Raw genomic sequence first — 25,590 nt, forward strand, 5'->3', positions numbered from 1 at the left:
CCCAGGGCTGAACTCTGCCGATTGAGATTGGGCAGTAGGGGTCTCTCGAGGCCACATTGACCTGGCTGGACGTGCACGTGCTGCACTGGTGCCGGAACCAGCACTTGGGCCAGGCGGCACTGTGCACCTTCTTACATGGGTCTCTGCCTCCGCCATTGTCCTGGGGGCAGCCCACACTGGACGACCGACCACACTTGTCTTCTTGAAAGGGGAGTCCCCAAATGCAATGATGCGTGATTGATGGTGCTCCAAGCCTTAAATGCGTGTGTGTGTGTGTATATATATATATCACCAGGGAGGGGGAAAAAAATCACACCAGCCGCTTCAGAAAGGGGAGATTCATGATCCTGATGTCATTGTTTACTTCCAAGGCATTATCTGCTTGCGTGCACAAGAGCCCACCTTGGAGTCTCCCACCATCACCCGTCTCCCCCAGGGTGCCCTCTTGCGCTGGCTTGGGGAAAGCAGAGATTGTAGAAGGAGCCACCTGCAAAGAAACCAAGCTCCCTCCAACAAGCCCACCCCCCCTCTTGCAGTTTGTCCCGTGTCAGGGACCCTGCCGCCCCGTAATAGTGAGGATCCAGAACCAGGAGATGGGCTCCTTTGGGGCCGGAGCAGACACCTAACAGTGCCTTGGCCGAGTGGTCTCTGTCTCCCCCCACCATCACGGGACCCCCTCCCCCCTGAAAGTGAGCACACAGGGCCTCCAGTTCCTTCACCAAGTCGCTGCCCTGGCGAACGTGGACAAGCCGACCGGGCACTGAGCAAAAGTGGTCCAGGCAGAGGGCGGCTTCCACCGTGCCAATCCACTCCCGGGACCCGGAAAACGAAGGCGGTTTGTCCCCCATCTCCACCAGGGCCTGCTGGATCTCCCTCAGCGAGGGGACGGGCCGGGCCCCCATCCCGTCCGGGGCAGCCTCTGCCAGCCACGAGCAGATCGTCTGCAGGGTTCGGTAGCCGCAGCCCCAGCCCCGGTCGTCCACGCCGTCGCAGCCGTAGTGGTAGTAGCGGTAGGAGCCGGAGAGGAGGGCCAGGCGGGCAGGAGGGCCGGGCAGGGCGAGCCCCACATGCACGTCCGAGAGCAGCTGCATCGGGAGGGGGGGGGGGAGGCGGGAGGCGGCCTGCGGGCACGGAGAACTCGTCTGAGCAGGGGAACGGCCACTCACGGGCACCCTTCCGGCCTGCTTCCGGGGAGGGGAGGGGCGGGCCAGGGGCCCTTCGAAGGCCCTCCGAGGGCCGGGCTGACTGAAGGGCCCCGATTCGGACCCCTCCATGGCCGCCCCCTTCGCCGGTGCACGGCTGAAGGCCCCCTCCCCCCCCCAGGGCTGGGCCGGCCGGAGAGGCGGCGCGCGAGCACGAGCCCTTTCCCCGGGGCCCCCCGGCCAGAGTTGGCAACGCAGAGCATACCCGGGGGGAGGCGCCGGCAGCCCACCCGGAAGTCTCGCTCCTCTGTGAGGCTCGCCCGCCCTCTCGCGCAAGGGACGGCGGGAAAGGCGGGCGGAAGGAGGGCCAGCCATCCTACGGGCGGGAAAGCGCACTTCCGGTCCCTTCCCGAGGCCGACCCTGCACCGCCCTCCCGGCCATAGAGACAAGCAGGGCTGGAGCGTCCGCCTCTCTAAGCCGTTTTGTGGCAGGCGGGCCGGAAGTGTCCGTGCGGAGGGCTCACGGGCGAAGGCGGGACTTCCGAGCTGTTCTGGGCACTACATCCTGCGGCTTCCGGGGTGGGAGCCGCTGCTAGGCGACGGGCAGCCCCCCCCCCGCGGAACGTTTGCGACCCCTGACCCCTCCGCCCCCCCCCCAAGAACCAGCCGCGAAGCCCCTCGTCGCCTGCACGGGCCGTTTTATTGCGCGCCCCCGTTACAGAAGCAGACCCCTCCCCCACCGGAGCGGCCCAGGAGGCAAAATGGGTTAGAAGGGGGGGGGGGGTTCTGCACAGGGAAGGGGGCGAGGAAGGCGTTTTGGCTCAGTTGCTCGTGAGGAAGGGTTAGTCGAGTCAAGGCGGCCGGAGCTCCCTGGAGAATGCACGGAAAGCACCCATTGCGCACGCACGCCCCCCCCCCCACATGCACACTCCCCCAAGGAAGGGCTCTGAAAGGGCCTGCGGAAAACTCACTGGAGGGGCAACAGAAGGAAGGAGGCCCCTTCACGCTAGCAACAGGATAAATCCAGGGAAGCCATTCTTGGAATTGCCGTTGAAGGAAAGCTCAGCTTAGAAGCACCCTGACCCTGTTTTGCAGAAACAGGAACACCCACCCCCACTAGATAAAAACGGGGGGGGGGTTGTGAACTAAGGCAGCAGGAGTTGGGAAGTTGTCCTTTGGACCTAAAAAGCAGGGGGGGGAATAGAGCAAATGGGGCCAGCTCTTTGACCCTAGCTGGGGACACCCCCTCCTCCTCCATAGCCCACAGCCACAGCTCCCTAAGAGCTCTGCAAGATGAATCGTGACCCAAAGGGGGTGCAGCAGCACCCAGCCCAAAACATGACAAGCACCTTGGCATAAGAGGTGTGGAAGGACTAAGAGTTCTGCTAGACCTGGCGGCCACGAGAAACCTTCTCAACCCTTGGGAAAGACCCACCTCTTTAAAAATAGCCACAGAGGAGGCTGTCCTCCCTCCCACCCCACCCCCAGATCTCTGGCAAAGCCTTTACCTTGAACACAGTCACAAACTTCATTCACTCAATTCCCCCAAAGGCACCTCTGCTTGCCACTCAAAGGGAAGGCACCTTTTCTCAGCCTCTGCTCCCCCCCCCCTCCCCCGTCCCTCAAAGCTCCGTGCAGGTGACGGGGGTCAGCCCATGGATTAGTAATGTGGGCCCCAGGCCTGTGGTCAGGAGCTCCAGCTGTTCCAGGTATCGCTGGTACTGAGCAGTATCTGCTGGAGGCCGTGGGAGGTAGAGGAACCGCACAGCTGTCTGCCCCTCTTGCCTGAGCAACAAGCTGTTGACGGAAGCCAAGAACTCGTCTGTCACGGGGAAGGTGGCCGTGTGCAGGAAGGCCTCCCTCGCCTCTTTTCCAGGCGGAAAGGGAGGCAGCTGAGCCCCCTCGGGAGGTGGTCCCTCTCCGCCCACCTGCTGGTGGCCGTGGAGGGCCACCACTTGATCCCAGGTGACAATCTTGATGGTCGCTTTGATCCTCAGCTTGGTCAGCAGCTCCTTCAGCTTCTCTTCCTTGCTGACCCAGCCCACGTCCCCAGACTCCACACAGAGGAAGATGCGGAGGCGGGCGGACTTCCAGGAGCTGACCATGGTCAGGATGCAGGCCATCTGGAGGAGGAAGAGGCTGCAGATGTCCACGTAGGCCGGCGTGTCTGGCCGCAAGAGGTTGAGAGGCCAGACGTCGATGTAGCACCCCTCAAAGCGCTTCTTGGAGGACGAGGAAGGCAAATCCTTCTCCAGAAGGTGGAAGTGGCGGGCCAGGCAGACGTTCTTGTGCATTTTGACCGCATCCGAGATGATGGCCACGTACTCGGCCGGACTTAACGCCCGGTGGATCTCCCCCTCCCTCACGGGTGGGAAGTGAGCCTGCAGAGCAGTCAGGTCCACCCCAAACTCATCATTCTCCCGGGCTTGGCTGAAGGCCGGGTCCTGCAGGAAATAATCCTCGGGGACACAGTTGTCATAGAAACCGAGGACCAAGGTGTTGGGCTTCATCCCTCCTGCACAGGAAAGGAGGCAAGAGCCATAATGACCAAAGGCTGTTTTGTAGCAAGAAATCAGGGGGACCCTCTCCAGCTGTCTGGCTGCAGCCCAGAGGGGGCACCACTCTGAAAGCACTGTGGGTGTGACCCCCTCTCCGTTCCTTGGTGGACATCGGGAACAGCCCCCAAGAGAGGCAGCAACCCTGAAAGATTTCTGCAAGGATTTTGGCCTGCTTGGTCTGGTCACACAGAGCGACATTTTCTCAGCAGGGCCCAAGTTCACCTTCAGTTGTGTGCTTTTGATTGACACGCAAGTTCCAGGACCGGTCGCTGCTCTCTGGTGCAGGTGGCCACCTGGCCCCTTCCTGCCTTCCACCCGCCACCCCCCCACCCCATGCCCAACATGCAGCAGCTATGCACATCACACCCGGAGTTCCTTCTCCACCCCCCCTCACCTAAGCCAGTGATGCGCAGGAGATGCTGCGTTCCCTGACGGACCGACGGAGACAGAGTCAGGTCCACAAAGGCTTTCACATTCAGCTTATCCACCAGGCTCAGCCAGAAGTTGTAGTGGGCTTGGATGGGGTCCGAGGGCATCGTGTCTGCAGGGGAAGGACAGGGAGGAAACCAACTGGTCAGGAGCACACCCGTGGTACAGGGGGCACGCATGCACACTCCTGCTGCAAAGGAACTGCCTAGCCACTTAAGACTCTGTGAGGCAGCCCCTAGGGCTCAAAGGACACACACGATCCATACTGTGAGTCTGCTTCTCTTCTCTCGGGGGGGGGGGTGGGGGGGCTCAGTCCCAGCCAAAGCTGGCCATGGAACTGGCTGTTCTGGTTTCTCTCTCTCTATCTCTCTGACCTGCATTTATCTCGGTATTCCTCCAAGGTGCACAGATGGTGAATAGGAAGGACTCCCCTTCTCCTTTCCAGTCTGACACCCCGTGCATTTCCAAAGCGGAAAACAAAATCTCTGGAGCCAGCCGGGGAGTCTACCCAGCAACACACATCCTCTCCATCTCCTGGCGTAGAAGAGGAGGTGGACAGCAGCCAGGAATCCCAGGGCTGACCAGACGTCACGAAGTCTTCCTGGCTAGCTTGGAGGATCGAGCTTGTTCTGTAACTGGCATTTCAGAGGGGCCCTTCCCTCCCCGTGCATTGTGTGCCCTGTTCACTCCAGTCTGCTCAGCAGGCCCTCCTTACCCAGGTCTCCGATTTCCACGTGGCCCAGCACAAAGAGGCCCCCTTTCTTGAGATGGTTGATGAACTTGATGAGCTGTGATCCACCCCGAGGATTGGCCACCATGAGCAGGATCTGAGGCCGCCAGAACTTGACGTGATCCTTCCGGATGTCGAGGAGAAGCAAGTACTTCCGGACCTGTTTTTTATTGGGGGGGCGGGGGGAGAAAGAGGGTGAAAAAGAAGACAACAAGAAGGCCAGCCCAGGAGAGGAGGATACTTGCCCAAGGGGGTAGAAACACCTCTTGTTCTGTTTCAGTGCCCTCTCCTGCCTCTCCAGCTCCGAGCTGCCTTCTCTGAGAGGCCTGCACAGCCTTGTCTCAGAACTGTTCTCCTCAGCAGCAGCCCAGCGCTTTGCTGGAATAGCCCCTGCAAGACTTGGGTTCGAGTCCCTGCTCATGCCCTGAAAGATGTGACCTTGGTGACCTTGGGCTGGTCACGCACTCTCAGCCTAACCTACCTCCCAGGGTGGTTGTGAGGCTAAAAGATAGTCTGCCAACTTCTCTGGGCCCCCACTGGGGAGAAAGGCAGGGGGGCACGGAAGAATTACCTGGGCAAACACGTGACCCCTCCATCCCACCCACCCCCAGTCCTTCCCTTCAGCTCCAGACCGCCAGCCCCCCAAGCCCTGGAGGTACCTGGTGGAAAATGAGGGCCTGGCTGATGTAGCCCCAGGAGGAGGCGGCAGACCGGAGGTGGATGAAGCCCAGGAGCAGCAGCATGAGGCCCAGGCTCCCCGAGGCCCCCCCCGGGCTGATGAGGAACATCATGACCAGGCAGGACAGGATCCCCAGGAGACACGTGTGCCACGAGAAGACCTGGAAGGTGGGCCTGGCGGGGGGAAGGGCCGTCACACACGGGGGCTCTGGACCACCAAGCCCTTCCAAAGATACGGGGCTGCCCCCTGCAACCAGAGGTTCACCTACCGGAAATTTGGAGCAGACGCCCACTCAAGAGCCAGGCAGGCCAGGTCCACGGCAGCGTAGGCCACAAGGTAGAAGACGGTGACAATGCCAGCTATGGTGTTGAGCTTCCCAGCGAGGAGCACGAGCTGGGGGATAGAGGGGCAGTTCAGGGCCTGCAGGGGGGGGGCAACCTTCCCGCTGGCCCAGTGATCAAGGGGCTGCTTCGTGCACAGAAGGCCCAAGGCTGAATCCCCAGCCAGGGTCTCAGGACCAAGACCTCTCCCTGGCAGGAGTGGAGCAGGTGGGAGTGACCCAGCAGAAGGGGGCTCCTGGTATGCCCTTTGAGCTGTGGCCATCCCTTCAGGAACAGCCTGAGGGCCAAACTGGTCCATTCCGGGGTAAATGGCCAAGGAGGGGCTGGGGCTCCGGGGCAGGGCCTTTGCCTGGCCTGCAGAAGGTCCCAGGGCCAACCCCCAGCAGCAGCTCCCACCCCAAAGACCAGGCCGTCTGCCTGAGAAGGCAAAAGTGACTCGGATGCACCAAGGGCCTGCCTGGCGTGAGGCACCCTTTCTGTGCCCCCCCCCCACTTTCTAGCAGATGTGCCCCCTGGGGAGGGCAGCGGGCGCAGCGGAGGGTACCTGCACCAGAGCCCAGGTGTAGAGAACAGCCACCCAGGGGTTCCCCCCTTTGGAAACTCGCTTTGCTGGAGCCAGGACGATCCCTGAGGGGGGGAGGGAGAGAGAGAGAGAGATGCGGTGCCTCCACTGGGACTCCAAGCTCGGCTGGGGGGGGGGGAGCAAGTCAGCCTCACCAAACAGGTCATCCTTGGCCAGGGCATGGAGGATCCGTGAAGCACCAATGAGGTTACTCATGGAGGCCGAGAGCGAGGCCGCATAGATGCCGATCAGCACAAAGGGTGGCCAGACATTGATGGCGCGGAAGAAGCCGTAGTCGCCCTTCAGCAGAGCCCTGTGGGGAAGCCAGGGGGGCACTGACGGACTCTTCCTTGGGCCAGCTTTGGTGCGCTCACAGCCTCTGCCTCCTGGCGCTCTTCAGGGTGTCAAGAGGCTGCCACCTCCGGCCTGGGGAACCCTGCCCCTCCCCCGCCCTGCCCCCACTCACCGCTCACAGGTGAAGCCGGTCATGAAGAAGAGGAGGAAGTAGATTGAGAAGGTGTAGAGCAGGGCGATGATGGTCCCCCTGGGGATGGAGCGGCTGGCGTTCTTGAGCTCCCCTGGGCAGGAGGGACAGAGGAGGAGGGAGGCGGTTTGGCTTGGCCAGAGCCCCTCCCCCCAGGGCCCTCCTCCCAGCGCCCTCCTCCCAGGGCCTCACCTGACATGTTGGAGCCTGCCATGATGCCCGTGCAGCCGTTGAACATCACCGCAAAGACAGTGGCGAAGGACATGGTGGTGTTGGTAGTGTAGTCACGGGAGTACATGGCTGGGGAGGCAGAAGGGGGTGGGGGGAGAGGGCAAGGGTCCTGCTTCTTGCAAGGGAGCCCCCAGACCCATCGGCACTCCCGACCCTCCACAGCAGCATGTTCTCCCTCCAGCCCTCCGTTCTTTGCGAGGAAGAATGTGCACAGTTTCCGCCCCAGCTGCATGCTGCCCTTTGCACCCCAAATGCAGGGTGGAAAGCATGACTGGAGTGCTGAGCACGGAGATGGCACCGAAAGGGACCTGGGAGCCCCCCCCCCCATTTCCCTCAACCTCCTGGTGCAGGAGTGAGGGGAGGGTGCCTCTGCCAGCTGGAACCCGGGGGCACAATGCACTTGGGAGCAGTTCAAGATGCAGGTTCGATACTTGGGGAACGAGGCCGGGTTCCTCGGAGAACCCAGCCTTTTGCTCACCTGTCCAGGTGTCTGCAATCCCAAATTCCTATTTGGGGTGTGTGGGGGGTGACACCTGGCATCTCCCGGCCCCGGCCTACCGTGCATGTTGGCCCGGAGGGTGGAGATGTTGAACCCCGTGAAGGAGGCATTGAAGCTCTGGTTGCCCTCCCGGGCCACAAGGACTTCATGGGGGGAGACGGCGAAAAAGCTGGCAAAGATGGTGACGAGGACGACGTTGACCACCAGGAAGATGAAGAAGGCCGCCTTGGAGTAGATCTGGGCCCCCACCAGACACACCACGAGGCACAGCAGGAGGACCAAGGAGCCATAGAGGAAGCTGTACAGGTAGCCCTGGGGGAGGGCCTTGGCGCCAGGAGGCTCCGCCCCATCTGGAGGGGCAGGAGGAGAAGCAGGAGGTCAGGACAGCAGGGTCCGAAGCAGCCAGTGGGCCAGGCTGCCCTCTCCTGTGCCAACCAGCTTCCCCCCCGGCTTCCCCCCTGGCCTGCCGGCACTCACTCGCTCCAAAGACATCCAAGATGGCTTCCACCAGCCCGAGGACGTAGACGCCACAAGCACAGACGTTGGCCAGGAAGAACATGAGGCCAATGCTGCCGCCAAATTCAGGGCCCAGGGTTCGGCTGATCATGACTGAAGCAGGGAGGGGGGCCAGTTAAGGTGGTGCCCCTTGGGAGAAGCCACCTGCTGCCCTGGACTGCTTTTGGACTCCCGCCCCCCCACTACTCTGACCAAGCTCAGGGGCACTCTTTTCGTCTGTTCTGTGGCCCAAAGGAAGCCCTTCTCTCTGACGCAGGAGAGACCCTCTTGCACTAGGCTCTTCCAGCCCCCAGGGAAGACCCCACCCCACTCCCAAAGTGCCAGTCTTGCGGCTGTTCCTTTCTGCTGTCTTGGATCATCCCCGCCAGTGGCAGTGCTGGGGTATGTGGTCCTCCGTCTTCTGTCTCTGCCCTCACAACAATCTTGCGAGGCAGGACAGGTGGAGAAAGAGCATGTGTGAGCCCAGCCAGAGGCCACCCAGCGGGTCTGAGCCCAGCTCTCCTTGTCCCAAGACCTCCCAAGGCAGCCATTGGCTGGCAAAGGATACAGTAGGCCCCGCCAGCCTGGACCGCTCCGTTGGTGGAGATGGCGCAGACAGACAGCACCGTCAGAGAGATGATGAGGTAGGCCACCGCCAGCATGAGGAGGGACTGCAGGAAGCCCGCTTGGCCCACCACGAACCCTGGGGGGGGTAAAGGGGGAGCGCTGGAACCCGGCTGGGCTTCCCCAGGTCAGGTGCCTTGTTCTTCCCTGGCCGCAAGGGGGAGCCTTTTGCCCCCCCCCCCCCCCCCCCCCGAGGTGCCCGAGGCAGGCAGGATTGGCCGAGGGTGGGCCAGGGGTGGCTCATCCATGACTCCCCCCACGGGCCACTCACCGATGCGCATGAAGACGACGATGCTAAACATGGACAGCACCGTTGGCACGACCACCCCAAAGAAGGTGGAGAGCTGCCGGGCTGGATCAGGGTGTGCTCCCCCCGAAGCCAGCCCCCCGACCCCCACGACCAGGGGGGCCTCTTCTTGGATCGGCCCCGGCATCTCTGCCTCGCCCGCTACTCGGAAGAGCCGGTAACTGAGCAAAGGGGAGCTCTCCGTAGACATGGCCCAGGGGGGCGGCCAGGCAGGCGGGGCGGGGCTGGGCTTCACCTGTGGGACCCAAGAGTTGGTGTCAGCCCCACTCGCTGCAGCTGAGAGAACCCCGGCTCATCTCCGCCCTCCCGTCTGCGTGTGCTCCCCATAGAAATCGGTGGGAGCTCTGAAGCACGGCCGATGCTCTGTCCCCTCTGCCCGCGCGGCCTGCTCCCGGGGGGCGTGGGCTGGGCTGGGCAGGGCAGGGCGGGAGGGCCTCTGCTCGGCCCCGGGAAGGTGACGGTTCTGCAGGTGGCCTCGGCCTCTGTGCCCCGCGAGGAGACCGGAGCTGGGTCCGAGCCAGCGGGCTCTTGCGAGCTGCCTCTGGCCAGGGGCGCTCCAGACTAGCGGATGCAAAGGCCGCCTCCCTGGAGGGCAGCTGCCGGTCCGAATGGCAATGCTGACGCTTGTGGGCGCGGGGTGAGGGGCGCAGGCCCGCCTGCAAGCTCCCTCCTCCGTTGGGCACTGGCCGGCTGCCGAAGCCCCAGAGAAGCTGCATCCCCCGCAGCTTCACCCAGAGAGGAAAGCCCCTCGCCCAGCATCCCCCGGGAGAAGCGCGCCTGGTGCTGCCTGCCGCGGGCGGAGACCCCCCCCCCCCTGCTCGGCGGTGAAGAGCCAGGGGCATCCCGAAAGTTAAGGCGCAGCACCTCCCGGCCCCGCCCCGCCCAGACCTGACCTGGGGACCGGCGCTGCTCACGGGCTCTTCATGTGACCGGCCCCGCGGAGGCGGCAGAGCCGGGATGTGACTTCAGCAGCCGCCGGGCGCCGTGAGCTCAGATCCTGCCGGGGAGGAGCAGCCGCGGGTGGCCCGGGGAGGAGGAGGAGGAAGAGGAGGAGAGCGGGGAGGCAGACAAAGGGCGCGCGAGGGGAGAGAGAGGGGGGGCGCCTCCCGGGTTCACACGCACACGTGTCCGGGACCCGCTCAGCCGCCGCGGCTCTTCCCCTCCCCCTTCGGCCTCTCCAGCCCCCTGCGCGCCGCGACGAGACCCACAGCGGCACAACTTCCCCAGGGAACCCCCCCCCGGCACGCCCACCCGCCCGGGACTGCTGCTGCTGCTGGGCGGAGGGGGCGCCCCCCCCCCACGAGCCGGACCCCGCCAGGGAGCCCCAGGGCGGCGGTCAAGAACGGGACCCTAACAGCGCCAGACCGGAGCCCCGGATGCCCCCCCCCCGCCGGCCATGGAAGGGCCCTCTGCACCTCCCCCGCCTCTCTCACCCTCTCCAAGAGCGCTGCTCACGCCCCCAGGCCGGGCCCACCCCACCGGCGCCCCCACTCTTCCTGCTTCCCCCATCTGTGGCCGGGGTGAGCTCCCAGGCTAGCGATGGCCCCAGCAGAGGAAGCCCGTGGCCAGCCCCTGCCGAGTGCGGCCAGCAGGGACATCTTGGCCATGGCCCCCACCCCCCATGGCAGCTGTTTCCTCTGTCTGTTCCAATGGTGCAACTTGGCCAGTTTTCACCAGGGGCCAAATTCCCAAGGCTTTTTTGAGGCACCTCAAGGCCTTCCAGAAACTAGAGGGGGTTCCCTGCTTTAGCCATGCTCAGGGGCACTCTTTTCCTCCTGGTCTCCTTCCACAGTGCAGCCTTGCTCGGCTTGAACCTGCCAGTGAGCGCGAGGACACGCAAGGGACTAGGGGGGTCCGCCCTGCACAGCCCCTGCCGGAATGAGCCCCTGGTTCCGATCCACAGGTACGCAGAGGCGCAAAAGACCCTCCCCCGCCCCGCATGCCCCCAGGCACCTTTTCCGTGGGGTGGGTGCAGAATGGACCCCTGTCTTAATTAGCATTGGAGGAGGGACTTCGGGGGGGGGGGTGGCTTCCGGCCGCCCAAGGGAGGAGTGCGTTGTGGACCTTGCACAGAAGCCGCCAGAGGAGGAGGGGAGGCTGCATCTTATGGCCGGGGCTGTTGCCCGCTAAGCGGGACGGCGCTTGTGCTTCCGAGGGTGGCACCCAAACAGACACCCTGCTGCGTTGGCACACATTTATTCCTTCACCAGCTGCTGCAGTGGCAGGAGACTCGCAGGCAACAGGCCGGCTGGCCTTTGGGGAAGGGGGAATTAGCCCTTGCAGCAGCAGCAGTGGGGGGGGGGGGACAGAAGGTCAAAAGCCCAGGTCAGTCCCCTGCGTGGCACCATAGGAGAGGGATGGCCTGTGGGTCCCGGTGTGCGTGGCTCCAAGCTCCTCACAGTCTCCTGGAGTGCAGCAGGCAAGAGGCCCCCCCCCGCAGGGCAACTGCAACCCCCCTAGATGCCGTCAGGAAGCCCCAAAGTCTCCAGGGCTTTGACCCAGGTGATGGGCAGGAGCCGGACCCCTGCTGGGCTTCCGCTAGACGGGTGCAGATCGCCTCTCAACACTCAAGCCATGACGAGATCGAGGCCAGCAAGGAGAGCTCCTCAGCGGTTGCAGAAGTTCAGTCCGAGGTTCCTCATCCCTCACTGGTCTCAGTGCGAAAGAAAGGCGGAGGGGTCCTCCTGCGACTTCTTCCTCGCCCGGGCAAGAAAGACAGAGGAACTGAGCAGGACTTCCTTTCAGATCCGGAACAGCAACAGGCCCTGCGGGGTCAGACTCGGGCTGAAAAACTTCGTCCCCCTCATCGTTCTGGCAAGAAGAGGAAGAAGAATTGGTTCTTATCCCCCCACTCTCCACAGCACGAAGAAGTCTCAAATCGGCTTATAATTGCCTTCCCTTCCTCTCCCCACGACAGACACCCTAGGAGGTACGTAGGGCTGAGAGAGCTCTGTGAAAACAGCCCTAACAGGACTGTGACTAGTCCAAGGTCACCTAGCTGGCTGCAGAGGAGGAAGAGGAGGGGGGGGATCAAATCTGGCTCTCCAGCTAAGAAGCTGCCACTCTTCACCATGATGCCATGCTGGCCAGCCACCGACTCCCAGGGCAGCCTTTTGAACAGGCCTGCAGGGGCGTGTCCCGCGGATCTCCCCTGGAAGCTTTTAAAAAGCCACTTCTGCCCATGGCAAGAAGCCACTTCTGCCCACCAGCGGCTGGTGGTGGTACAAGGAAGCCCCCCTGCCCCCCCCTCGCACACCCCCCCCCCCTCCATGCGCGCACCCCTCTAGGATTCCAGCTGCTTCCTCCGCCGATAGATGGCAAAAGCTGCTCCAGCAACCAGGAGGACTCCAACCGGAACGAGGACCCCCGACAGGATGGCAGGGAGGTGGTCCCTCTGGCCTGCTGGGGAAGCTGGAGGGAGAAAGCGGGGCTCATTCGCTGCCCAGCAAACTCCACGGGGCAAAGGGGCAGGAGGCCGTGCCAGAGCCCCTACCTGGGGAGGAGGCAGAAGTGGGGGGCGGTGGGGGAGTGGCCTCAGGCACCACTGACTGGCAGCGGAGCCCCATGTAGCCCTCTGCGCATCGGCACCGGTAGCCGTGCAGAAGGTCCTCCTCACACGTGGCCCCGTTCACACAAGGGCTGCTCAGGCAGGCAGAGGCTGCGAAGGAAGAAGCCCCGTCAGTCCTGCAGCAGAGCCTGGGCCTGGCTCCGAAGGAGAGTCTGGGGGGCGCTCAGCCCCAGATGCCAGCGGGGGGGCTGGGCTGGGCTGGGCGGGTCCCCCTCCCCCGACAGGGGCGACACCAGAAGGGAAATTGCGCCAGGAGGGCTCGACCTCACACCCGCCAACCTGCCTGCCCAGAGGGACCGGCCCCTTCACCTGGGAAGCAGCCCCGGGTGTAGTTGGCTGTGGTGCAGAGAAGGCTGCCCGGGCACCCACTGGCCTCACACACCAGCCGCCCCGGGAGCAGGCAGGAACAGCGCTGGGAGCAATCCTCGGTCAAGAACGTCTCGTTGATCTGGGGGAGAGAAGAGACCCAGCACTGCCCTCAGGCGCCCAGAACGCAGCCCCCGACGGCCACCGGAGGGCACCCTGAGAGAGTCAGGCAGGAGCTCCCCTTCAGCCGTTCCCATGGAATATCCTCCTACTTCCTTGCCCTGGAGAAGGACCTTTTCCTGGCCCAGCGGCACAAGTCCGAGCATCAGGAGACCCCGGAGGCATCCAACCAGCGAGGGTCTGTCCAGTCACAAGGGCCAGCTATGGGGCGTGGAGGCCGAGGCCTTCCCCAGAGGCTGCCCCCTTTGGCCACCGTGGGTCTCCTCTGTGGACCCGTCTCCTTCCCTTGGACAGCCGCCTCTGCCTGGGTCCATCGCTTCACCCCCTGGCGGCACCTGCCACCCTCTGAGACTCCTGGCGCACGGCTGCCTGTCCTGGTGCCCCTCCATCGCCCCCTCCTGGGATCCGGCTGACACTTTCTGGGCCCTCTCCAGGGGAAGGCCGGACTCTGTGTTACCCTGGAGAAAACGCCTCTGCAAGGGGGAGGGCTCCTTGGGGCTTCCTCCCCCCGGAACCCGCTCACTTGTCTGTCCCCACCTGGTGGTACTGGCCGTGGAGGGAGCAGCCACACTGGCCGAAGGGGACGCTCTCCAGCCCGCTCAGGACCTGCCCGGGGTCGCTGGCGCAGCCTTCCACGCAGGATGCGTCACAATCGGACGGAGCAGCCATGTTGGCGCACGTGGCTGGGCAGGCGGTCATGCAGGGGCTGTAGGTGGTGTGAGGCGGGCAGGACATCTCTGGGGGGGGGGGAGGGAGGGAGGAAATGAGACGTCAGAAATTCTCACAGCAGTGAAATGACCACGAGGCCAGGCAAGACCAGCCAATATGGGGAGAGATCGGAGATGCTGGTGCCCACGACAGCTGCCCCCCCCCCCCCGAATCACACCCGGCCGGTCGGTCGGTCGGTCTCTGTGTCTCACCACAGCCAGTCTTCTGCCGCCAGGGTCCCAGTTCCACCCCCTCCTCCTGGCACAGCCGGGCATAGGCTGCGTAGTCTTGGCACAGGACTTCCGTATCGTTGCCAAGAGCACAGAGGTCATACACGCAGCTCCTGGTGGGGGCAGAGCAAGAGGGGGGCTGCTGCTGCATGGGGAGGGCAGAATGTTCCCCCCCCTCCCGGCCAGCCCTCCTACACTTGGCATACTCACTCTTGGAACGTGCTGGGGGGCAGGATGCTGTGGCAGGCCACGAAGGGCCCTTGGAGGTCGGAGAGGGCCCCACAGGCCTCTGTCCCATTCACCAGGGCCAGCCACTCTGGGCGGCAGGCCACCTGGAATCCCAAATCTGCCTCCCCGGCCAGCTGTTCCTCTTGCCTGGGGGGAGGAGAAGAGGCATCAGGAAGCAAGTCCACTTGTGCAGGGAAGGGCAGGAGGGCGAGGCTGGCCCAGCTCGGGCAAACGGCTTCCTCAGCCCCAGAATTTGCTCTGAACTCTCATGCGAAGCCCTAAGGGAGCACTTCGGGGCATGTGCAGAGCGCCAGCTGGCCTCCACCTCTCCTTCCCTCCTGCTTCAAAGGTTGGGGAAAGGGTTCCGTTGGCTGTTTAAGGAACTAGGTGCATGAATCTGCCTTCTTCTCCTCAGGGCGTTGGGTCCATCACAGTCACCACGATAGGGCACTCTCTCCGGGGGGTCCCCTCCCCTCCCACCTGGTCCTTTGAGTGGGAGTTTCTGCACCCCGGGATTGAACCTGGGGCTGCCTGCCTGCTAGGCAGGGGCTCTGCCGCTGAACCACCAGGCCCCCTCCTCAGGATTACCGTGGATTCCAGAGCAACCTGGAGTCCCAAACCCTGACTGTGGGACAGCTCCCCTGTTGCCTCACCTGTCATGAAGACGGCCCCCTGCTCCCACCTCCTTGCCCAGGGCAGCCTCCATGGCTGGGACCTGCCAGCTGTTGCCAAAAACAGTGAGGCTCTGCGTCCATGTCCCATCAGGCTTCATGTACTCGTTGCTCGGCTGCCCATCGTAGTTCCCGCACAGACCGCCAACATGGCCCTTGTATGTGCTGGGCAGAACGATTTCTGGGCAGTGGAAAGAAAAGAGGGTGCCCACCCGTCCTGCACCTCTGAAGCTGCCAGGGGTCACCTTGCGGCTTGTCCCCCAGATCTCCCCCCAGCAAAGCACGTGTGGTCCTTGAGCCGGGCCGGCTGGACATGTCCCAGGCCGGTGCCTCCAAGGCCTTAGCCCCAAGGCCAAGCGGGAGAGCCCAGGAGACACGCAGTCTCACCCCACATAGCCCCTCGGCTCCTGATTGGAACTGGCCCTCCACAGAGAGAGGAAGGGGGGAGGGGTTCACGCCCTCCCCTTCCCCACCAGCTGGCCTGTTCCCCCTCACCAGCATAATTTCTGCCATCAAAGGAGACTGAGAACCCAAAGCCAGTCTGCACGAGGAGGCTGCGCCCACTCTGGGTGATCTGGAGCCCCTCCTCGGGGTAGAACGGGGGAGCGACCTCTACACCATTCACCTGGAGGGAGGGAGGGAGGAGGGCGCGAGGGTCAGAAGGAGGGCGGGGAGAGGACCCCCGCAGCATGGGTGGAGGCCACAGGCAACCGGCTCTGGGGGTCCCCCTCCGCATCTAGGCACAGCCAGTCCTCGCTCCTCAAGCGCTCTTCCTCCCTTCCCTCTCCCGGGCCCAGCCCTAATCATTCTGCCTTGTCCCTAGGGCTGGCGGCAGATCGGGCTGGGGCTCAGGCCACACGCACAGAGCGCAGAGCGGACACTTTGCCACAGGAGGACTCCTCAAGCCCCTTCTCCTCGAGTTTGGGAGCGTTGGTGTTGTTGTTGTGGAGAGAAGGCTCCAGGCCGGTGGCAGCAGAGTCCAGCCGCTTGATCGGTCCACCTCCCCCACCCCCTCAGCCCCGTTCCCCCAGGCCTAGCCCTGTGTTCCAGGCCCCCCAGGCCCCCCTTCTGCCCTCCCCTCCCCGCTCTCTCCGGCCTCTCACCACCAGCTGGCGTCCCTGCAGGAGCGCGATGCGATAGCCATAGACGGAGAGGGAGACCTCATGCAGGAAGGAGACCCGGTGGGTGGGGAGGCGGGCCCAGTTCCGGCCCGTCACCCAGAGGGACTCGAGGGCTCCTGGCAGCTGGCCCCGAGTGCGGGTCAGGGTGTAGGTGGCCCGGCCTTGGAAGTGGTGGACAAAGTGGTCAAAAGTACGGTAGTGTGGGTCGCCAAAGATCACGCACCGGTGGAATTCTGGAGAGAGAGAAGAGCTGGGGCTGGAGCTGGCCGGTGCCTTTCCCCCGCTTCCATTTTATCCACACAACCCCCCTGCGAGGCCGGAGAGGCTGAGCATGGTCCAGGGTTGAATGTGGACCTCCTGCTTCCTCTGCTGTCCTGCCAGCCACTGCAGCCCTCTGGCTCCCTCTGCCCACCCACCCACTCACCGAGGGGCTGGCAGACGTCGAGCCCAGCGGGGCTGAGGCCGCAGCGGGATCCAGGCGGGCACTGGAAGGCGTTGCAGGAGATCAGTTCCTGGCGGCAGGTGCACAGCTCCTGGCAGTGCTGCCTCAGGTAGCTCTCCTGGTGCTGGAGAAGGAGAGGGAGGCGCAGTTTGACCCAGAGCCGGGCTCTCAAAAGGGCATTCCGCCAGCTCCACCGCGTGGCCTGTCCCGTGCCTGAGAAAGGTCCTTCCACCCCCTCCGGCCTAGTCCTTGAGGCGGGAGCTGCTGGGCCTGAGCCTGGGACCTCGGACTCCAGTGCAGGAGCCCTCAGAGACCACCAAAGACGTCAGCCCCTTCCTCAGACCCAGGAGAGCTGAAAGGAGGACGGAGACCTTTTCCGCAGGCAGAGCAGGCACAGTCGGGGGGGGGGGAGGATGGGGTGTCCCTGTGGGCCTGGGGGAGCGGTGTTCAGAATTTACGAGTGACCCCAAGCTCTTCAATCTCACACTGTCATTCCTTCATTAACTCGCTCTTTTTTGGGGGGGGGGCGGGGAGATGTAAAGGGGTGTGCTACCCCCCCTCGCCCTCCCGCCTCATCTGGCCGCCTGGGGCACCTGCCTGGTAGTACACGGACATCTCGCCCTCGCACCCGCATTCCTGCCTCAAGACGCACTGGTTGTCGCTCCAGACGTAGCGCCAGTCACAGACGCAGCCCTCTGCACACGCTGCGGGGCTCTGGCAGCTCAGCGGGGCAAAGGGGTCAAGGCAGGTGGCCGGGCAGAGAGGGGCACATTCCACATAACGGCTCTGCGGAGGACAGCTTGGAGCTGCAGGGGGGAGAGCAAGGAGCAGCTGGCAGATGACCTGTGACCTCCCTGGGGAAGCCCATCTCCCAGCCCCCCGCCTAGGGCCAGTCCCGTGTTCCCAGGACCCCCACTCACCCTTCCATTCCGGTGCCCACCCACTTGTGCCACACCTGTCCACGCATTCTTTCCGTGCCTGCTCACAGCCCCTTGAGGGCCCTGGGCAGGGTCTGTCCATGCCAGTGCTGGTCCGTCGGAAGCACTGCTCCACCCCCCCTCCGCCCCCATACCTTTCCCTGGGGGTGCCCAGCAGGACCAGCCCAGAGGCCAGGTGGAGGAGGACTGGCAGGGGAGGGAGTTGTGAGGCTGGGGAAAGGGTTATCGGCCTCCAGCAGACTCCCCGTCACCCTGTTTGCAGAGGCCGGCCCCGCAGAGGTCCTGTCCCCCCCCCCCCCCCGTTCAGACAGTGGGTCCTTCTCCTCCAGCACCGGCAGAGCCATCGCAGGCCGGGTATCCAGCAGAGGCCGCAGGGCAAGCGGCCTCAGCTCTGAAGTACGGGGGGAGGGGAGAGGGCTGGGCAGAGCAAGCCAAAGGAACTGTGGGGAGAAGCAGCCCCGTGGCCCAGCCTCCCCCCTGGCGGCCGCCATTCCCGCCCAGCTGGAGACTCACCACAGAAGGTGCTGTTCCTCCAGGAGAGGCCACGCACGCCGCGGGTCTGGCAGGCCTCCACGTAGGCCTGGAGGCTGTGGCAGAGCATGGAGGCCATGCCCTGGAAGTGGCACATGTCATAAAGGCAGTTCTGGAGAAAGGGCAGCGGGTCGAGGACAGCGTGGCAGGGCTGGAACTTGGGGGCTAGGATCTCGCGACACTGGACCTGCATGCGGCCCAGCTCCTGGGGGGAGCAGCCCGGACCCTCCTCCTGCCGCTCATCCGGCTGGCAGCTGAGGAGAGACAGGGAGGGAGAACACCGGCCGGGCAGCCAGGCGGGAAGGGCCCAGGAAGGGCCCCGAGCCTCCAGCTAATGGGACTCAGGGGTCCATCCCCCCCCCCGCCTCCCCCAGCCCTGCCTCCTGGTGAGGCCTCACCTTGGGCCTCCTTCGCCAGGGACTCTCCAGCTGTTCCCAAACTGGCTGGCGTTGGCAGCCAGCTGCCCATCGGGCATCAGAAGGTCGTCTTGGCTTTGGTTGTTGAAGTTCCCACACAGGCCACACACCTGGCAGGGCAGAGCAGCCAGTCAAGGCAGGGGAGGAGGGGCGGGGGCACCCGGGCAGGGGCTCCGGCCGAGAGCAAGCACCAGGCCGCCAAAGGCCTGAAGGACGGTGCACGGATACAGCCCGAGCCCAGGCAGGCAGGTCCTTGCAGACCAACCAACTTTCATTCTGGGCATGAGCTTTCGTGCGCACGCCAACTTCTGTCCTCACTTGCAGACAACGCGTGACGGGACATACAGCCCATGCAGCGCCTATGAGTAGGAAGGGACAACTTCCATGCCCTGGCGTTTCAGCCGGAAGCGCACGCGCACAACTAGTCAGGTGCTACCTGGCCAAAGTAATCCCCTGGGAGCTGGACCTCCAAGAGGTGCTCTCCGTCAAACTTCACTCCCAGCCCGAAACTGGTCTGCAGGAGGATGTAGAGGCCACTGGAGGTGACGGTGAGCCCTGGGACCTGGCCCACCACAGGCACTCGAACTCGGCGGCCGTTGAGCTGCAGCCAGAAAGAAGGGGGAAGCTCGGCCCTCAGCCCAGGGGAGCAGTGGGGGACGGGCAGCCCCTCCCTGAAACCCCCCCCCCGGAGCTTTCCCCCTGCAGCCTGCCCTTACCAGCACCCGTGGCCCCTTCTGCAGGGTGAGGTTGGCGCCAGGCAGTTCGAGGGTCACCTGCCGCAGGAAGGAGGCCTGTGGTTGCCCGCGCTCCTCGTTCCTGCCCGTGAGGGTGAAGGGCGGGAGGCCTACAGGGTGGCTGCTGCCGCAGGCCGTCGTCACCAGGGTGTAGGTGCAGCTGCCCATGAAGGAGAGCATGGCCCCGTCGAAGGTGAAGTAGTGGGGGTCTCCGGACACCTGGCAGGAGGCCACACCTGAGGAGAGGGAAGTCAGCTCAGAGAGGCAGCAGCCTCTGCTGCAGAGACCCCAGCCCGTGCGGGGCGTGGGGGAGCTTGCCTGTGTCCTGGCAGCCCCATAGGCCGTCCACTGTCCGGCACTCCTGGGTGGGGCTGCAGTGCCACTCCTGGCAGGTGATGTTGTGGAAACCCTCACAGGTGCAGCGCCGGGTGCAGTCTGGACCCTCCGTCCAGCTCTCGGCAGCCTGGAGGAGCAAGAGGAGGGCCGGGCATCAGAAGGGCGGGCTGTCCACAGGAACGGATCCGCCGGCCTTCCTGCTCAGCTCACGGCTGTCGTCCAGGGCAAGCGCCGCGGGGCAGGGGCCTGTCTGACTCCCAGGGCACCCCAGGCGGGAAAGACGCAACAGCAGCCAGGCTCCGGGAGGCACACCTCGACGGGAGGCCAAATGCCCCAGCCCTCCTTCCCTTTCCGCCTGCGGGGATCCTGGCTGAGGAGACCCCGCTGCCCAGGGAACCTCCCGCCCCGTCCCCATCCCAGAAGACGGCCGCCTTCCTCACCGGGTGGTATCGCCCGCTGGGGTCTGTGCATCCACAGGCGCCGGGCGGGACACACTGGTCCCCACTGAGGAGGGAGCCTTTCTTGCAGACGCAGCCCTCCACGCAGGGCAGGTCGGGGCAGCGGTCTGCACCATCAGGGTCCAGGCAAGTGGTGGGGCAGACTGGCCCACAGGACCGGTAGGAGCTGTTGGGGGGGCAGTGCAGGACTGGAGGAAGACAGAGGCCAGAGTCTGGTTCTGATCACAGGCAAGCCTGGGAGGAAGCCCCAGATCCCACCCCCACCCTTCGTGGATCTTGTGTGCACCAGCCCCCCCCCCCCCCTGTGGCTCCCTCATGCACCTTCCAGCACTGGGAGGGCCTTTTCCCCAACAGGGCCTCTGTGCAGAGGTTTTTTTTACTGTCCTTGGCTAGGAGTTGCCACAGCAGCACGAGGATCTTTGCCATGCGGCTAAAAGGAAGCTGTGCACAAGGAGGCTTTTTAAAAGGATGCAACTTTCTTCTGACCTGGGGGGAGGGGGGGCACCTCCAGGAGAGCTCCAGTCCCGTGTGGCGGGCTCTGTCTCCCGCCCACCCCCTCCCCGAGGTCAGAATTGCAAAGGCACCCTCAGCCTCGAAAAGGGTGCAGCTGCCAGGGTCTATGCATCCCTCCCCTCCCCTCCCGCCGGGGGGGGGGGGGAACCGGGGGCCTTACAGCAGGAGAAGGTCCCTCTCCAGCCAATGTGGACTCCGGCTTGGGCGCAGCGTTCGGCATAGGACTGCAGAGCGAAGCAGAGAGAGAGGTGGTCTCCTGCGGTGGCACAGTAGTCGTAGATGCAGCTGTCAAAAGCCTCCCGGGGGGGCACTTTGCTGTGGCAGGGGGCAAACAAGCCTAGCAGAGGGAAAGGCGGGTGTGGATGAGCAGGGCCAGGCAGAGCAGAGTGGGAGAGAGAACCCAGGACCCCCTCGGCAGCCCCCTGGGCCGGAAACCCTGAGGAAACTTCTCTTCCAGGATCCTGGCTACGGGAAGAGCACCGCTTGTGCCCCTGACCCAGAAGTCCTGGCTCTCCTGACCCAGACCAGGCCCTCCTGCTGAGACCCGGGACCTCACCTTCGGCATCTGTGAGGCCTCCGCATTTTGTGAGACCTTCAGCTTCGACGGCAACAGAACAGATCACGGGCTTCCCAGAGTTGGTGCACCTGGAAGAGGCCCATCAGAGATGCTGGCCAAGCAGGCTGGGGAGGCGCCGCAGGGGCTGGGCTGGGCTGGGCTCCCCCCAGGGTCACAGTGGCCCTCCTGGTCCCACGAGGTCTGCTGAAAGGCCTCAGCTCAGCATAGGGGACCGGATGCGTCCTTGAAGCCGAATATGGGAGGCAAAGTGTGCTGAGGGTTTTCAGGCAGGCCTCCCCGGGGCTTACCCAAGGTCTCCGGTACCCGGCACCTGCCAGCTCTCCCCCAGCCGGTTGGCGTCGGAGCCCGCCGACGTTCCGTTTGGCATGAGATTGTCGTCAAGCATTTCTCCGTTGTAGTTCCCTGGAAAAGAAGACCTTTGCTGCGATGGTGACGGAAAACCCACCACATCATCATCAAGGAGAGGGAAGAGGGGGGCAGGAAGAAAGCTGCCAGGTGGCAACCACAGGAGCTCCCGTGTCTGGGGGGGGGGGGGGCTGCTACCTCCGTGTACCAATAAAACAAGCCCTGTGGAGAAGCCCTGCCTGTGTCCGGCCTTCTGTCCCGGAAAGAAGACCCACCCCGAGAAGCCCCGGCCCCGAAGTGGGGGCACAAAATATTTGTACCTGACCATCATTTCTTGTCAGCCAACCAAAGAGCTGAAGATTAAGTAACTCCCACCCCCGGCAGCTCTGAGCATGTTTTAATGTCGGCCTGAGTGGGAATCCCGTCGCACAGCTGGGAGCTGGCACATGTCAGGCACTGCGTGGAGTCATGTCCACCATAGCCTCCTCAGCCACTGCCCGACGTCATCTTGCCACACAGACGTCACACAGCGGCACCTTCTGGGCTGCTGGACCCCGTGGCCGAGCAGCCCAGAGCCATCTGCTGCTCCCTCCTCCCCGGGCACCCCAAACTCCCACTCACCACAGAGACCGCAAAGGTGCCCCATATAAAAATATGGGGCAGACACTTCTGCATAGTGGTTCCCATCAAACCGCACCCGGAGGCCAAACCGTGTTTGAAGCAAAACGTAGATGCCGCTCAGATGCACGGACACCTGGCCGCCGGCTACAGCAACCGGCAAGTGGACCTGCTGCCCATCCACCTGCATCAGAGAGAGACTCAGAGGGGGCGTGTCCGAGCGGGACGGGGACGGGGCTGCCCGGTGCACAGGGGAATGGCCAAGGGGGACTCACGGTGACTCTCCGGCCCTTCAGCAGCACGATTTGGGTGCCGTTGACCTCCACAGTGACGGACTTGACGTGGGACACCTGCTCGTAGCCGGCTCGGTGAGCGTTGGTCTCCTCCACCCGGAAAGTGGGCAGGCCTGGCAGGGGGTGGCAGACCTCGGACAGCAGGTAGGTGCAGTTGCCCATGAAGCTGAAGAAGTAGCCATCGTAAGTCTTGTAGTGGGGGTCTCCGGAGATAACGCAGCTCTCCCAAGCTGCCGGGTGGGTGAGAAGAGCGCGAGAGAGAGAAGGACGAAGGAGCGGTTCAAGCTCACCGGGCAGGGAGGGAGGCCTCTATTTGCTAGCAGGGAGCAGGATGGGCCCCCAGCGTACCAAGGGATGACGAAGAGAGTGCCTTGGGCCACGTGCAGAGGAACCGCCCCATCCCACTAGCAGTGTAGAGGCTGAGCCCTCCCCTTCAGCTCCCGTTCTCTCCCTCTCCCCACTCTTGGCAGTCACTCTCCTGCACCCTGCGTCAGCTCAGAGGCACTCTTCTCTTGGGCGCTCCACGGAGGAAGCCCACCTCTTTGCCCTTTTCCTCCCTGCCCATTGACCCGTCTCCTTTTCCAGAGGCCTCACCGCATGGAAGCACCATCTCCTTTTCCTGCCTGGAGCACCCAGGAGCCCGGCCACCGCATCCCACCCGCCTCTCCACTTTCCCTTCTCCTGGCATGAGGAAACGCCCAAAATGACGTCCCCGGAGGAACCTTCCTACTGACTCTCACGCCGACAGAGCCCTCCGCTATGGAGCTTGGCAAAGAACCGCAGAAGAGCCCTGCTGGGTCAGACCAGTGTCTGCGAGAAGGGCTGGTACCGTTGGCACGGCCGCCTGGATGGGTCGACGTGGCTTGCGGCAGGTCTGGCTTGGGCAGTTGTCTCGTTGCTGCTGCTGCGCTGGCTGCAGGTGCTGGGCCTGCTGGGGCTGTGGAGAGAAAGAGCCCCCACCGGCAGAAGGCTCAGACAGGCCGGCCTCCCAAGGCCACGGATGGTGCCCAGGGTGGCTTTGCCTGGCATCAGATGTCAACTGAGCCTGCTTCACTTCCGGCACAGCTGCAGTTGTGTGGGCTGCCCTTTCGAGGAGGACCACAAAGAGTCCTTGCAGGCAGCCCAGCTGCCAGCCCACAGGACTCCTCGGCAGACTGAAGGGGGGGGCAGGAAAGGGGGGGCTGGAGGGGTAGTCGGGGCAGACTGAAGGGCGCAACACTTACGTGGCCCACCTAAGAGCTGGGAGGACGACTCAGTGCCCAGGAGGTCACTGGACCTGGAAGGAAACACGGAAGGAAGGTGGGGCAGAAGCAGCAACTTGGGTGTCTCAGGAAGGAGAGGGGCCCTGGGCCTTCCCAATATCGTGCCAGCCCCCCCCCCCCCCCCAGGAACCTCTTTTCTAAACTGAAATGTCCTGAACGCTCCAGCCTTTGCTCCTAGGGGAAGAGCTCCAACCCCTTCATCATCTTGGTCGCCCTGTTCTGGGCCTTTCCCTGCTGTGCCTCATCTGTTTTAAGAGGTGGGAGCCAGAACTGTGGGTCGGAGGCCACAACACAGATCTCTCCAGGGGCGTTTTACTTCCCATCTCTTACTTTCCAACTGTTCCCACTAATTTATCCGGGACTTATCCGCAAGAGCCTCTTGTGGCGCAGAGTGGTAAGGCAGCCGTCTGAAAGCTTTGCCCATAAGGCTGGGAGTTCAATCCCAGCAGCCGGCTCAAGGTTGACTCAGCCTTCCATCCTCCCGAGGTCGGTAAAATGAGTACCCAGCTTGCTGGGGGGTAAACGGTAATGACTGGGGAAGGCACTGGCAAACCACCCCGTATTGAGTCTGCCATGAAAACGCTAGAGGACATCACCCCAAGGGTCAGACATGACTCGGTGCTTGCACAGGGGATACCTTTACCTTTTACCTTTATCCTTCAGTCCTTGGCCTGCCATTTCCTGAATCCCATCCATTAAGAAAACTGGTGCAACCCTTGCTCCCTCATTCCTCCAGGGCAAAGGCCAATGTGCACACAAGCAGCAGGTACACAGATCTGCCCTTTCACACGAGTTCCTTGAGAGCTCTGGAAGATTATGTCCTTTTCAATTTCCCCACTAATCCAAGGGAGTGCCCCGGAAGGCCCTGCCTTGTTTTTCTCGGTGCCTTTCTCCTTCGCCAGAAACACCCCCCCCCCATCCCAATGTCATGTTTGGCTCTGCCGGCCTGGGAATTATGGACAGCCAGCGCATGATCCGTCTGTCACCATTTGATCTCAGCGTTTCTGCAAGCTGCTCACAGCCGTGCCCAGGGTTTTGCTCTCCGCTTTATTCTCGCTCCACCCCGCTGGGGCAGGCGGGCTGAAAGGGAAGATCTCTGCTCTTCCTGGCTAAGCGGGGATGCGAACCTGGATCTCCCCAGGAGACCCCCCTGGCCGCTGGACCGAGATGAGGATTTCTGCAAGCCCCCTCCCCGCTTTCCCCCTTCTGTTCAGCCGCTTACCCCGCGGGTCTGTTTCTGGCATGGTGTGCCACAACAGCAGCCTCTAGTCCCAAGAGGAAGACCAGCAGGGGTGCCATGCAATCCCCTGGCGCGTAGGCCCTGGCCCGAGACTTCTGACGCAGCCTCCGTGCCCAGATGGCATACTTTGGCTCCCGCCCCACCCCCTGCCCAGGGGCCAAAGAGCAAAGCAACTCCCACTGCCTCCAGCCAGGAGCGGACCTTGAGCGGTGCCACCCGAGGCCCTTATCGGAGCCCTGGGCCTCGGGGGTGGGGGAGCCCAGCAAGCGGGCCTGCCACGCGGGAGAGGGGGAGCTCGGCGGGATGCCCCGTGCCCCCTGGCTGGGCTGCCCCTCCCCTGGACCAGGGCGGGCTCCCGCCTCCCTCCCGGGGGCGCTTGGGACTCGGCCTGGCCCGGCCGGCAAGGGCCCCGCGTGCTTCGGGAGGGCACTCTGTGTATGCGCAGAGGAGCGCTGGCCCTGGCAAGGCCATCGAGGAGCCGAAGAGCTGCCACCCTCCCAGCATCCCCGCTAGACCCTAATTGGCGCCTCCCGCCAATCTTCAGGAATGTCCCGGCCCAGAGTTGGCAACGGCGTCCGTCATTTCGACGCCATTTTGCAACAAGGACACGTCACGCACTTAAGCTCTGACGTCACGAGGCCCGAACACCGGGAAGGGTCACGTGACGGAGGAGAGGCCGCGGCCTTTGGGGATCACGTGGTGCACCGCCGAGCCCGCTTGTCCCCCCCTCCCGCCCGCAGCGGCCTCGCGCTTGCGCAGAAGGTGACGTCCTTTCCGCGCGCGGTGTCTGCGCG

The 25,590-nt window shown here is 63.8% G+C and overlaps 3 protein-coding genes across 5 annotated transcripts; all 3 read right to left on the bottom strand.

Moving 5' to 3' along the window:
- Positions 1-323: 323 nt before the first annotated feature.
- UFSP1 (UFM1 specific peptidase 1) lies at positions 324-1,721 on the bottom strand. The gene is made up of 2 exons (XM_077313571.1): positions 1,408-1,721; positions 324-1,121 (listed from the first exon to the last, which is right to left on the bottom strand). The coding sequence occupies exon 2, from the start codon at positions 1,089-1,091 to the stop codon at positions 420-422; it is 672 nt and encodes a 223-aa protein (XP_077169686.1). The 5' UTR covers positions 1,092-1,121; positions 1,408-1,721; the 3' UTR covers positions 324-419.
- Positions 1,722-1,822: 101 nt separating this feature from the next.
- On the bottom strand, positions 1,823-10,280 carry SLC12A9 (solute carrier family 12 member 9). Of its 3 annotated transcripts, XM_077313994.1 has the most exons (14): positions 9,975-10,276; positions 9,046-9,316; positions 8,719-8,853; positions 8,133-8,264; positions 7,715-8,005; positions 7,118-7,225; positions 6,908-7,019; positions 6,597-6,754; positions 6,424-6,506; positions 5,807-5,931; positions 5,519-5,711; positions 4,845-5,019; positions 4,095-4,241; positions 1,823-3,657 (listed from the first exon to the last, which is right to left on the bottom strand). In XM_077313994.1, the coding sequence occupies exons 2-14, from the start codon at positions 9,269-9,271 to the stop codon at positions 2,765-2,767; spliced, it is 2,778 nt and encodes a 925-aa protein (XP_077170109.1). In that variant the 5' UTR covers positions 9,272-9,316; positions 9,975-10,276; the 3' UTR covers positions 1,823-2,764. The 3 variants fall into 3 exon arrangements, with proteins under 3 accessions (XP_077170109.1, XP_077170106.1, XP_077170107.1); XM_077313991.1 differs by having other exon boundaries at positions 7,118-8,005; positions 9,975-10,280; XM_077313992.1 differs by having other exon boundaries at positions 7,118-8,005; positions 9,970-10,280.
- A 981-nt stretch (positions 10,281-11,261) lies between these two features.
- Positions 11,262-25,488, bottom strand: ZAN (zonadhesin; the record flags this gene model as incomplete). Its single annotated transcript, XM_077315480.1, has 26 exons — positions 11,262-11,892; positions 12,361-12,492; positions 12,575-12,739; positions 12,959-13,097; positions 13,673-13,872; positions 14,056-14,186; positions 14,284-14,448; positions 14,955-15,153; positions 15,468-15,597; positions 16,076-16,326; positions 16,518-16,659; positions 17,133-17,341; positions 17,987-18,258; positions 18,403-18,530; positions 18,857-19,021; positions 19,137-19,390; positions 19,473-19,617; positions 19,931-20,136; positions 20,622-20,798; positions 21,018-21,106; positions 21,326-21,440; positions 22,005-22,185; positions 22,277-22,524; positions 23,124-23,231; positions 23,518-23,570; positions 25,415-25,488. Coding segments are annotated over 25 exons (4,074 nt in total), but the record flags the coding sequence as incomplete, so codon positions are not given.
- Positions 25,489-25,590: the final 102 nt, after the last annotated feature.

This window comes from Paroedura picta, chromosome 16 (genome assembly GCF_049243985.1).
Source record: "Paroedura picta isolate Pp20150507F chromosome 16, Ppicta_v3.0, whole genome shotgun sequence".
Classification (NCBI taxonomy): domain Eukaryota; kingdom Metazoa; phylum Chordata; class Lepidosauria; order Squamata; family Gekkonidae; genus Paroedura; species Paroedura picta.